The following is a 13,275-nucleotide window of genomic DNA, read 5'->3' as shown; positions in this document are numbered from 1 at the left end:
CTGGACATTAAACGTAATTATTGCACCTGGTAAAGCAGCAAAGCTGATCATTTTGTTAAGGATAAAAGAATTTAGACAGTTTTTAACTCTCAGTCATGCTGCAGTGTTTGTTTGACTTTAAGAGCTGAAGTGGACGGAGCTTTGGATTACTCCAAGGCTCCTGACTACTGTAGCTGTAATGCTCTGACAATCCATCAAGCGTTGCATCTTCGTAGCTTACCAAAGTCGTACTAAAACATTTTTTGACAGATTTTTGAGCGCTGTGTACCACATAAAGTCGGTCTGAGGTCTGTAGGCACAACCAGAATTCATACAAAAGGCGCACCGGATTATAAGGCACTGTCAATTTTTGAGAAAATGAAAAGATTTTAAGTGCACCTTATAGTGCGGAAAATATGCGTTAAATACAGCACAGCTTTAATCTCCATGCTCTTTCACTTTTGGATTAACTGAAAGCTTTCTGAGTTTTTAGAAAACTGTGAAAATGATGAAATATAATAACTATCCCCAAACACATGCATCCACTTTGATCAGATGAAAGAAAGCAGCTCTTCTTAGTGTGTGAAGTTTCTCTGTGAATTCTATTTATTTTTCAGCTACAGAAGCATGGTTGACCCAACAAATGTGACTTCATCTGTCAACCAGACCTGTGATCTGGTTGTCCCATCAGTCAACCCTTTTTTTATGATGGTCTACAGTTTGGTGTTTCTGGTAAGTTTATAATTTTCAGATTGTACCCTGTTAAAAATTGGTTTAAAGTTCTATGTGCATATATCAATGTCCTCTCTGTCTGTCCTTTTTCTCTTCAGGTGGGTTTAATCCTCAATGGCATCATCATGAGGTTTTACTTTCGCCAAGCTCAGCAGCAGGCATCAAGCAGCTTGATGGTCTACCTGAAGAACCTGACAGCTGCTGACTTCCTCCTCTGCCTCGCTCTGCCACTGCGAATAACCCACTATGCCAGCAGTTCTGGCATTGTTCACAGATACTACTGCGCTTTTGGAGCTTCTGCCCTGTATCTCAACATGTACGCCAGCATCATATTCATGGGGTACATCGCTGCCAACAGGTAAGAAACCTTTACTGAGGTCAGACTCAGTTTAATGGCTGAACTGCCTAAAGCATCGACAATTCTTTTGATCTTAATAATAAAAAAAAAATATATGCGCCACTTTTACTTATGATTGAAAGTGTAACTGCCTCCTTTCACTTCTCTCTGCAGATATCTGAAGATTGTTCATCCTTCAGGAACTCACATCCTGCAGACAGTACAAACTGCCCACATCGTCTCCACGGTCACCTGGGTTTTTCTCCTGACTCCAGCAATCACCTACAACATTATGTTTTTCATCACTCACAATCCTCTGACCTCTGACTCTGGCTACTGTGAGTCTCTCTTCAGTACGTCATTCAGCGTCCTTCATAAAACATTTCAAACCAGTTGCACCATCATCTTCCTCTTAGTCTTCATATCCCTGGTCTTCTTCTACTACGGCACCTCCCGCAGGGTGTTGCAGGCACAGCAGAGTCGGCTGGCCTCCTCCTGTGCTGACAAGCTTTTGAAGTCTCGAAAGAACATGTTAGTGCTGGTCAGCATCTTCTGTCTTTGTTTTGTGCCCTATCACTTGGTTCGTCTTCCCTATACACTTCTGTGGACCAGCTGCTCTGTACGTCAGGTATTGTACTACTTGAAGGAGGTGACCACCATGGTATCAGTTTCAAATGTCTGCCTGGACCCTCTTGTTTACTTTTTCATCTGTAAGACTTTTCGGGCACAGGTGAAAAAGATGTCCAGGAGAGTCAAAAAGTCCAACATTTTATAAAATGAAGAAATTCGCATTTGTATTTTGTTGCTATTGCTGCTTTCAGCTATTAGACATGTGGCTGATTTAGGATAAATAAGCTTAATCAGTCTATGGTCAAATTCATAACATAAAATAAAATTACATATATTTTATAAATAAAGAGTTTCATTTGAGCTCAGAGATCAATGTGAGGCTACAGTCAGCACAAGCGCACTTCAACATAGGCAGCAGATTTAAAATGAATAAACAGAACCAACCTGTGTTTAAATTTATACAAACAATGCAGTGTTAAATGTATAAAACCATCTCCACCACAGGCACAGCCTGAATGGACCTGAGCTCTATTATGGGATAACAGGGCATGCCCACGGAGCAGAACAGCTCCATAAAGATGTAACTATTTCTGGGGCAGTCTCTGCAAACAGCAGAGGTCTTCATCAGTAGAGGAGTGCCATTCAGGCCATTGTCATAGCCTGGTAAACAAAGGAACTCTGTATATCTTCTTATGATGGCCCCTGAAGCTATGGTCCTGTCGGTTAATCAGCTGACCTTGCTGCAAAGGTGTTTCATCAGTTTGCTGATCATTACAATCCTTCCAACTCTCAGTAGCTGCAAATGAAGCACCCTCAAAAACCACCTCACACCTGACTTGGTGCTCAGTGACTGCTCATGCAATCGTGGACTCAGCCATACAGGAAAACTGTTAAGAAATAGACCAAATTATGATGATGTGCTCCATGAGACACATTTTGAGAAAAAGAAAAAAATAATGATATAGTTGATTAAAAACAATCATGCTGGCTGTCATGCTGTCCCTGCTGTTCTGGAGGCCAAGCAACAGTCTATGGCTGGGTACCCTGCTTTCTACACAGAAATGCGCACACACTTAAAGCACACACACACACAGAGTACTTGCTGTTTCTTCTGTCTACCCCTGTTCTGCCTTTTGTCTCTGTTTTAATGTTGTCACTTGTCTATTAACTGAAAAAAAGAGAATGTATCGAGACTTGATAAACAGTAAGTAAATCAATATTGTTTATTTTGGTTTATTTCAGCTAATTGGAAGAAAGGTGACATGTTATATTTTCATCTTATTGTTAATTAATTTGCAAGAATTGAAAGCTAACTTTTTCACTTTATCATTATTGAATATTTTGGTTGGTAATAATTTCGAAGTGAAAATGAATCAGTTTTGGAATGAGGCTGTAACATGACGAAACATTGAGCAAGTGAAGCACTGTGAACTCTCCAGATGCACCGTGAGAACAGAACCTCCCTACTGCAGGCGTGACTTAGTTTTTAACCTTCTTCTTTCCACTTCAGTCTAACATGTAGCGTAAACAATCACACATTTATATTGCATTTACTTTCTTTCAGTTGTTTTTCCACAACTTAGTCAGAATTGATAAATGATCACCATGTTGTTCTTTTGTGTTTGTATGCAAGTAAAATGAGCCTTGTTCTTTGTGACCTGGATTGTGTCGTTAATCTGTGTCACACAGACTGACATTAACTCTGTGGTCATAGCGTCCTGTTTCTGATGCGACTACAGGTTCTCAAGTTTTACTGAAGGGGTTGTTACCTTTAACACAGACACAAACACACACACGCGCCCACACTAAATTCAAAACTATTTTACCGTATTTAATAAAGGTTTATTTAAAACTCACAGCATTTAAATGTTAGATTTCACTTTTGTGAACTTTAATTCACTCTGCTTTTCTTGTCTAACACTGAACTGCTTCCTCCCAAAACTCAGGTGTAGCATCTGGTTTAGTTTTTTCTCTGAATGTTCAGTGAGTTCATGAATTCAATCACTCTCTACTGCTTAGATGATACTTGTTTAGAGTCAGTTTTTAAATAGATTTGAATGAACAATGTGGATTCTCTGTATTTCACAGTGTATTTTAAAAACATGAACAGTTTGTATGGTTTTGTATGTTTGAGTGAAACCACAGCATCTACTTCCTCCTCCGGTTTCCACTGAAGTGATTTCTGAATCATCAGTGACATTTCTCAGCACAGAGGTGATAAGAGCGTACACGATGTACAACTGGAAAGATGACACAGTGTGGCTGGAAACTGCTGACTGGTTGAAAAGAATACTTTTCATGATGCTTCATGAATAAGAACTGTCTTCTTTTAACGCACATTGTACAATAACACTACTGCTACCACCTCTTTTTCAGTGACACCCGGACATTAAACTTTATTGCATTATTTTGGAGAACACCGACACTGAGAATCTTATTGGAGCTGAAAGAATTTGGACCATTTTCACTCGGCTGGAAACTTAGGACTGCCTGCATTTGGGCCCTAAATGACATTCAGCACTTTATGATCTTATCCAGTGTTTTATTCATTTAGAAGAAACAAAAACAAGCAAACAACAACAACCAAACAAACTAAAAAATCTAAGCTAATCTGAAAAATATAATCTAAAACAGCCATGCACAGAAATGACCACCAATAACACTACATATATTCAGTAACGAGAGCTTCATCAAATCATCACGCTAAAAATAGATCTTTAAAAAAAGCGTCTCATCTTTAGTGAACTGAAACGCAATGAAGCTGAATCTGTGGATTTCTGCTGAAATTTTATGATTTCTGAATTGTACTTTAATGTTGCCAACACAGGAAGTGTATTGAAAGTCTGAAACCTCAGACTGTCATGAAGGAGGCCAGTCCAGAGACTTCCCGTTTTCTGCTGCTGTTTTGATTCGCTTTCGCTTAAATGAAGAACTGGGATTTTGAGAATATGTCTTTTATAGTTTTACTTTCACCAGCTGTAGGATCATAGAGCAAACCCAGGTGGAATCGCTGGTCTGACTGGACTCAATACTGTGGTGAGTAAAAGAGACTGAAAGAAGTCTGCTTGGGCTTTTGTGTTGCGAAAGTTTCATCATTATTATTGTTTTTTAGTCCTCAGAAGAGGAACCAATTTGTGGGAAGGAAAAATCCACTGTGGAGGAGGTATAGAGGAGGTGACCTTCACTGTTTAAATTGGATTAGCGGAGTAGAAATGATCTTTATTGTTTTCCCGTTTTCTTGAGACCCTGTGGTTTTGGTGAAATATTGATTTGATGAAATTTTTTTTGAATGTATGAGTTTATTTTGTGCTCAGGATGTTTACAATTTCCTTTTACTTGCATTCTTCATGAAAAGTCTTCCATGGCAGTAGAGAGTAGGGATGGGTACCGGTATCCGGTGCCACATAAACGGCAGTAAGCAGACCAAAAAGCAGCGCACATTTCGGTGCTTTTTTTTCCTGAGATGTCATACACTTTGGATTCTAGCCAATCATTTTACGTTTCCGAGGATAGTAGGCGGGCCCAGGTACGTACGTTCTTTTAGAGCAGAGCTACAGATTAAAAATGCCCAAGGCGAAGTGATCAAAAGTCTGGCTGTACTTCACAGCAAAAGATGCAAACTCAGCAGCCTGCAACAAGTGCTTTAAGCTGATACTGTGATACTGTGCAAAGGAGGTAACACCTCGAATCTGATGAAACACCTGGCGACGTATAGCGTTTTTTTAAAAGCCGAGAAATGCACTGTGTTTGATAGTTTGCTGCAAGACCTCACACTGAGCACATCTACTATGGGTGTGGTGCCTGTTATCGGACCCGGAGTTAGCAACATCCCCCAAGAATCCGAAGAGGAGAGTCCTGGCCCCTAGCCCTGTCAGTGTAGCAGAAATGATCTTGGAAAGAAAAGCGTCAGTTCTAGGGTCAAATGGAGTAGAGTCCCAGATTTAAACCCTGTGGCAGTGTCCCCCCAAAGAGGGACAAAGGACCCCCTGATGATCCTCTAACTAATCACATGCGACAAGGCGTGAAAACGGGTGTAGGTCACAATCAGCCAGGGTTTCGGGTGAGCTCATTGTGAAACCTGGCCCCACCCTATCATGTGATTTCCTGAGGTCAGATGGCCCAGGATGTGAGTGGGCGTTAAGGCGTCTGGGAAGGTGTTTAGGGTAGAGATGGACCGATCCGATATTACGTATCGGTATCGGTCTGATACTGATGTAAATTACTGGATCGGATATCGGAGAGAAATAAAAAATGTAATCCGATCCATTAAATATCAAAAAAGCACCTCACAAAACTTGCGACACGGCGTAACTTGGCTCATAACCTTAGCAGTAGGAGCAGTGTGCTCACATGATAGAGCGGCTTTGTGTATTTGTAGCCTCTCTACCAAACCGGCATTTCATCTCCGAGGAAGTTATCCCAGAGAGAAGTAAAGCAAGTGTGTAAGTTCATCTCTGAATGTTTGTAAAGCATTCCCATGTTAAGCTTAACAACCGATATATGGAGCGACTGCCTCTCTCTCTCCCTCTCCTTCCTGCTGCTACTTCAATCGTGAAACTGCTTAATGATCAGCTGATCGGCTTTTCTGTCGCGAGTCCATCTCCCTTCTTTGTTTTTGGCCCACTTTGCACCAGAAAGAGGAAACCAGCAGCTGAACAACAGCAGCACGTTTAACCTTGATAAGCTGTTGTTAGAATTTATTTAATATTACTTTCTACACCAGGATCCTTTTCTACGTAGCTGACGGCTGATAACTGTGCAGGGGCGGATCTAGCAAAGTTTAGCCAGGGGGGCCGATAGGACATGAACAGGGAAAAGGGGGCACAAAGACATACTTTTCTTTCTTATTCTCATTTAAAATGTCTAGCTTTTAATAAATAATTATCTGAATCTTACACCCAAAGTTTTAATCTGATGTAAAATGTACAGAAGTCCATTACTGTATATAGTAACTGTTAAGTCTAATATACCCTAGTAAGCTATAGTACTTTTTCCTTTGGGAAGATACCATCTGTGCAGTCTGCAATTCTGTAGAAGAAAGATGTTGAATCAATTTAATTATTCTTGAAAAATAATTTATTTCTGTGCATTTTTTTTCACCCTGCATCAAATTAAAGTTGATTACATCATTAAGCATCATGAGGTGGAGGGTGGGGGGTGGTTCCCTATTTTTTTTTTTTGCTGGGAGTTTGCAACCCTATTAGTTAGGTTGCTTAATATTTCTGCTAAGTACTCTTTAAAATACCAGAATAGGGAGGATGGAGCAGGTTTAAGTTTATTAGATTGATCAGTGTTGCTGAACTATGAAATATTTTGGGTGCAGTGTATTTTTTGCATACAGGTATAACAGAATAGCTTTAGTGTTGTTGTTTATTTAAACTTGAGTATGAACTTATACAAAATGCAGCAAGATATTAAAAAAACAGTTTTATTGATTAAAAAACACACTATATCGGATTCATATCGGTATCGGCAGATATCAAAATTTATGATATCGGTATCGGACATAAAAAAGTGGTATCGTACCATCTCTAGTTTAGGGGGGTGTTTAAGTGGTGGGGGGGCACGAACATTTTTCTTGTAAAACAAAGGGGGTGCCTAGCAAAAAAAATTTGGGAACCACTGCATTAATGCATGTGAGGTGAACTAGCAAACACCGTCGTAGTTACATGCGGCTGTCTTCTTGTTTGATGGCAGATACTCCCTTCACCCTGGCCAAAAAAGCTAAAATGACCAAAGAAAAGGTGGAAAACAGCTAAACATGAGAGGTTTTTGGACAAAGTTTGTGTTCTCTATTCTTTAAGCACTGGTTCGAGCACCATTTATTAAGCACCAGCACTGTTTCAAAAGTACCGGTTTGGCACCGGTATCGGATAAAACCTAAACGATACTCATACCTAGTAGAGAGACCTGGCTGGTAGTCTAAAAAAAAGAGAGAGAAGAAAACGAGATTAAAAAATCTTGTTAAATTCATTAAATTTCCTTATTCTATCATTTTCACTCCTGTAAACAAAACACACAGGCCATGTTTCTGGTGGAGTCCAACGGCCCAACCAATGGGATCCAGTGGGTGGTGTCCAACTAGTAAGATGGAGATGATGGTAAATGGTAAATGGCCTGTATTTGTATAGCGCTGATGAGATGAGTGGTCAGTTTTGTGGGACAGCATCCCCTGACCCCTGATGCTGAGCCAAATGCTCCACCCCTTTCAGTGCAGCTGAGCCACAAAACACCACCTGCCACAGTCAGGAGCATCCAGTTGTTTTTGTCTTGCTCATCGAGGGCACTGGTTCAACAGGCAGAAGAGGCCAAATGCCTCTGCTGTGTCAGCAGCAGCCTGTTAGTGTTTCTGTTAGTTACATTTTGATTAAACCTGAGACAGATTTTCCTTAAATAAACTGTTTGTTTTTGAGCATTATTGCAAATGAAGTGTACAATAAATATACAACTTTTAAATTATAGCTCAATAGAAAATTATGTCTTTTTTCCACATGTGAAATGTGTTGCGCCAGTTTAGCGACAAAGAGAAACAGGAAATAAATCAGACTTCACGCTACAAGTGTGTGTTTCCTTATCTTCAAGAGGGCATAACGACACGAGCAGTTTTTCCTGCTCTAAGCTAAAAACTGCAGAAACACAGTTGAGTCCTACTGCTTGCTCATCCTTAAATCTTTTTTTTTTATTTTTACCGTTGTCCGTTATGCTGATCATGAATCAGTCCATGGTTTCTCTTCGTTACTGATTCATGTTGCTGAGTTATTGCTCTCATGTTCCTGTCCTGTGTTTAAGACACTGAGTGGAGGGATTTTTGTGTGTGATAATGAATTAAAACAAAGCTGGTGTTTGTGTGTCAGAAGCCAATAATACTTTACAGAGCCGTAAGTCAGTAATAAGATTCAGGGGAGGATTATTCCCACTCCTCCTTCTCAGACTGTGCTTAAAGGATTATTAGACCTAATAATCATGAGAGGAGCTGATTGATTGATCAGTTGATTGATTGAGACAGTACAGGTGCATCACAGGACAGGCAGGGCCTTCTCCTTACAATACAACACAGCTTGAGGCGACTGTTTAAATTTGGTGCTTTATTAATAAAATTAAATTCAATCACAAAACAGCCACAGCCAACAGTTGTGAAATGAATTGTATGAACATGATAAGACAGTGGAAAAGTAAAGCAATTTAAAGGGAAAAAAGCTTTTCTTTAAAATTTTCTTCAAAAACAAATATCTGTGGCTGGGACTTTTTTTGCAGCTCCAGAAACATGGCTGACCTTAAACCCGTGACTTCATCTGTCAACCGGACGTGTGATCCGGTTGTCCCATCAGTCAACCCTTTCTTCATGCTGGTCTACAGTCTAGTGTTTCTGGTACGTTTCAAATCTTCGGATTATGGATTAAGGATCCCCCTCACTTGGTTCAGATTCCACACAAACAGGATCTCTTCTGTCTCTGTCTTATCAGGTGGGTTTACTCCTCAATGGCTTCATCATAAAGTTTTACTGTTGCCAAGCTCGGCAGCAGGCATCGAGGAGCTTGATGGTCTACTTGAAGAACCTGACAGCTGCTGACTTCCTGCTGTGCGTCTCTTTGCCAATGCGTGTCACTGATTATGCCAGCAGGTCTGTCATCTTTCGGGAGCTCTACTGCAGCTTTGGAGTTACTTCCCTGTATCTCAACATGTACGCCAGCATCATATTCATGGGGTACATCGCTGCCAACAGGTGAGGAACCTTCACTGATTTCAGACTTGAATTCATGACAATGTTTAAACTAGATTAGTGGCTGAACTGCAAATTCTGTGCTCCTGACTAAAGCATCAACAACGTCTTTCACCTCAACAGTAAAAACATATCTGCACCACTTTTACTAATGATTGAAGCTGTCTACCGCCACCTTTCTCTTCTCTCTGCAGGTATCTGACAATCATCCATCCTTCAGGAACTCACATCCTGCAGACAGTACGGACTGCCCACATTGTCTCCATGGTCACCTGGGTTTTTCTCCTGGCTGCAACAATCACCTACAACATTATGTTTTTCATCACTCACAAACCTCTGACCTCTGACCCTGGCTACTGTGGGCCCCTCTTCAGTACGTCATTCAGCGTCCTTCACAAAACATTTCAAATCAGTTGCACCATCATCTTCCTCTTAGTCTTCATATCCCTGGTCTTCTTCTACTACGGCACCTCCCGCAAGGTGTTGCAGGCACAGCAGAGTCAGCTGGCCTCCTTCAGCACTGACAAGCTTCTGAAGTCTCGCAGGAACATGTTGGTGCTGGTCAGCATCTTCTGTGTTTGCTTTGTGCCCTATCACCTGGCTCGTCTTCCCTATACCTTTTTGTGGACCAGCTGCTCTGTGGGTCGGCTATTGTACTACTTGAAGGAAGTGACCACCGTCTTGTCAGTTTTAAACATTTGTCTGGACCCTCTTGTTTACTTTTTCCTCTGTAAGACTTTTCGAGCTCAGGTGAACTTTAGCATGGGGTCAAGAATGACAACACAAGCAACCCAGGAGAGTGAGAGCAGCAGGAAAGAGGTGGAAATTGTAGAGTTAAATCCATGAGCTATTATGCAAAGTTCTACTTTTTTGAAATACAAAGAGTTATATTTGATTTTATAGTCAGATTAGACCAGTGAAACCATGTCATGAGTCATGAATTCCAAGTTCTCATGAGCCACAGAAGGTTCTGCCGAGATATCATTATGAGTCTAAACTGAGCACAAATCCACTCCCACACAGATAGCACCAGTTTATGTTGCTAGCTTTCACCTATTAGCTAAGTAGCTGAATCTGAAGCTGATTAATCTGAAGCTTAATCAGTCTAATGATCAAATTTATAAAAAATAAATACAAAATCTCAAGTTGTTTCTGAAATCTTGTTCTTTAAAAAAAAAAAAAAAAAAAACAGCTTTAAATTTTAAAATTGCAAAATTGTCTTTGCTGCTTTTGATGATATAGGAAAAATTGCTACTTTTATTATTTCAATAATATGGTCTCTCTGAGCCTGGTTCTGCCAACGGTTACTTCCTGTTAAATTTCCTTCCCACTGTCACCAAGTGCTTGCTCAATGTGAGTTGTCTGATGGTTGACGTTTTCTCTGCATTACTGTAGGGTCTGTACCTTACAATATAAAGCGCCTTGAGGTGACTGTATGTTTTTGGATGTTTGCATGTTGCGTATGTAGAACCACAGCAACTTCTTCCTTCTGCAGTTTCCACTGAACTGACGTCTGACACTTAAGTGACATTTCTCAGCACAAAGCTGATAAGAGTGTGTATTAAATGTGATACTGTCTGAGTCTCTTTATGCCTCTTTGCGGTAAATTGTGTTTTTCTGCTGTTAATGGTGAGTGTTTTTCCAAAACAGGAAAGATGACCACAGAGCTGCTGGAAATTGCTAAAGGCTTCTAACAAATAAAAAAAGAAAAACAAACAAACAAAAGAAAAACTTCATGGCAAATGACACCACTTCTAACACCCTGTACAGTAACAGTAATCCTATAACCTGCAGTGACATGCTGAAAATCCTCTTTTTCACTGACACCTGGACATCATACTTTATTGCATCACCTGGGAGAACATTGTCTGCTGGGACCTTAGGACTGCCTGCATTTGGATCCTTAAATGAAATTCAGCACTTTATGATAACAATGTCATGTTGCATGTGTTTTGTCACACCTCTCTGTGACACCACTGCACCATATTATCATGGCAAAAAGAGATCTTTCAAAAATATATCAATTTTTATATCTAAATTTACCCATATCGTCAGCAACATATATATGAAATGATGCTGAATCTCTGGATTTATTATATTATTTTTTGATTTATGAGTCCCACGTTGAGGCTAGAGCTCACTCTGCTCATGTTTTTTGCTGATTTTTTTTCATTAGCTGTTGTTCAAGTGAAGATGCCAGTTGAGAGCTGCATTTGATCTTTGAGTTTTTTCATTGTACACTTAAACAGATGTAAACACCTCATGATTGTTCAAACCAATAAACTCTCTCAGGACCTTTGTAACCTTATTGTTGCAAAACATGCTACTAGCATGGGCTACAGAAAAGTTTCAAAGCCGCGGAATGTTCCAGTGAACACTGTTGGGGCCATAATCCACAGGTAGAAGAATACCACTTAACTATAAACCAACCACAACCTTGTCCCGCCCACACGGTTGTGGTTGGCAGCTGAAGAAAAAGAATTAGTATAAGAGTTGAGCATAGTTTTGCGGCAGTGTGAAGAAGGAAAGATTGAACCCAAAATGCAGACTCATAGGCAGAACGTAACTCAAAAACACAGCTTTATTGCTGGATGTAGTAATGCAAAAATGGATGTAGTAATGCAAAAATGGATGTAGTAATGCAAAAAAAAAAAAATCAACACGAGGCCCGTCTGCACGTAACGAAGTGCAAGGACGTCCGGGTCAGCGCGCTGCTTAGCGGCCATGGTGGCGTAGTCGGCATGGCCGACCTTTTAAAGCAGAGTAGAGCAGCTGCAAAAGGTGGGCAGCTCTGGGGAGAAAATGATTATAAAATTCATCATTCCCAAGAACTCCTGCAACGCCTTAACCGAGGTGGGACGCGGAAAAGTTGCAATAGCCTGGACCCTGCCCCGCAACGGAACCACACCATCAGTGGAAATCTGGTGACCCAGGAAATCCAGGACCGGTAATCCGAACTGACATTTAGACGGGTTGATGATCAGCCCGTGCTTCGCCAAACGCTGGAAAACACCGAGGTACCAGTGAGGAGGTGGGCGAAAAAGTCCTGAATGTGTGGAACGGGGTAACGGTCATTCTCCGTAACGTTATTTAAACGCTGAAATTCCCACACGGCCGTCACCGTCCGTCCGGTTTGGGGACCATGTGAAGTGGAGAGGCCCAGGCGCTGTTCGAGCACTGCCCAGGTGCTCCATGGCCGCAAACTCCCCTCAAGTGATCAGGGGAGCTCAGATTTTTTTCCAAGTCTGTGATTGGCTGGTTTTGTGGCACACATATAACGGCGTACAGAAAGAGTTGAATGCACGCAACACAAGCAACACATTGTGAGCTGGTCCGCAGAGATGTGAGCAAGTGCAAATGCATCAACATTAACATTCATATCAGTTTGTTGCATCTCCTGGTCACTAACATGTTCAGACGTCTCCCAATCTGCAGATCCAAAACACCATTTGTGCACATCCCTACTATTGATCCTTGTACTGCTTCCATCATTTAGGCACACCGAGTTTTTAACTTCCATTAACTCCTCAATTTCTGCTCTATTACGGTCATTGTAATCTCCCCATAACGTGCTATGAGCATTGAAATCCGCACACCAAATTACTTCCCCCCAAAGTGCTCCCCAAGTTCTTCCATTACTTCCAATGACAGTCTACTACCTTTATGCTTCCATTTTCTGCCCAGGTTTCAACTACAATATACTCCAGCTGTGTACCTTCTCCCGCCACTCTATACTGAACTCCTTGTTTGATAAATATAACACACCCTCCACCTCTACCCTCCGAATACTCTCACACCCTTTAATAACAAACTCCAAACTTTGTCTGGGCCAGGTTTCCTGAATACAGATGATTTGTGGTTTCTTCTTTAAGATTCTTAATAAATCCCTTAAACTCTTGCCCATTTGTTATTAGACTTCTAGCATTCCACTGTATGA

General features: G+C 40.9%; 2 protein-coding genes across 2 annotated transcripts; both read left to right on the top strand.

The window, feature by feature from the left end:
* Positions 1–606: 606 nt before the first annotated feature.
* LOC109196873 (P2Y purinoceptor 14-like) lies at positions 607–1,823 on the top strand. Its single transcript, XM_025905222.1, has 3 exons — positions 607–711; positions 810–1,069; positions 1,223–1,823. The coding sequence occupies exons 1-3, from the start codon at positions 607–609 to the stop codon at positions 1,821–1,823; spliced, it is 966 nt and encodes a 321-aa protein (XP_025761007.1).
* A 2,713-nt stretch (positions 1,824–4,536) lies between these two features.
* Positions 4,537–11,617, top strand: LOC102078911 (P2Y purinoceptor 14). The gene is made up of 4 exons (XM_013266802.3): positions 4,537–4,654; positions 8,873–8,987; positions 9,082–9,341; positions 9,533–11,617. The coding sequence occupies exons 2-4, from the start codon at positions 8,883–8,885 to the stop codon at positions 10,182–10,184; spliced, it is 1,017 nt and encodes a 338-aa protein (XP_013122256.2). The 5' UTR covers positions 4,537–4,654; positions 8,873–8,882; the 3' UTR covers positions 10,185–11,617.
* The last annotated feature ends 1,658 nt before the right edge of the window (positions 11,618–13,275 follow it).

This window comes from Oreochromis niloticus, linkage group LG3 (genome assembly GCF_001858045.2).
Source record: "Oreochromis niloticus isolate F11D_XX linkage group LG3, O_niloticus_UMD_NMBU, whole genome shotgun sequence".
NCBI classification, from domain to species: Eukaryota; Metazoa; Chordata; class Actinopteri; order Cichliformes; family Cichlidae; genus Oreochromis; species Oreochromis niloticus.
The sequence above is the reverse complement of the archived record's forward strand: the minus strand, read 5'-3'. Positions and strand labels throughout refer to the sequence as shown.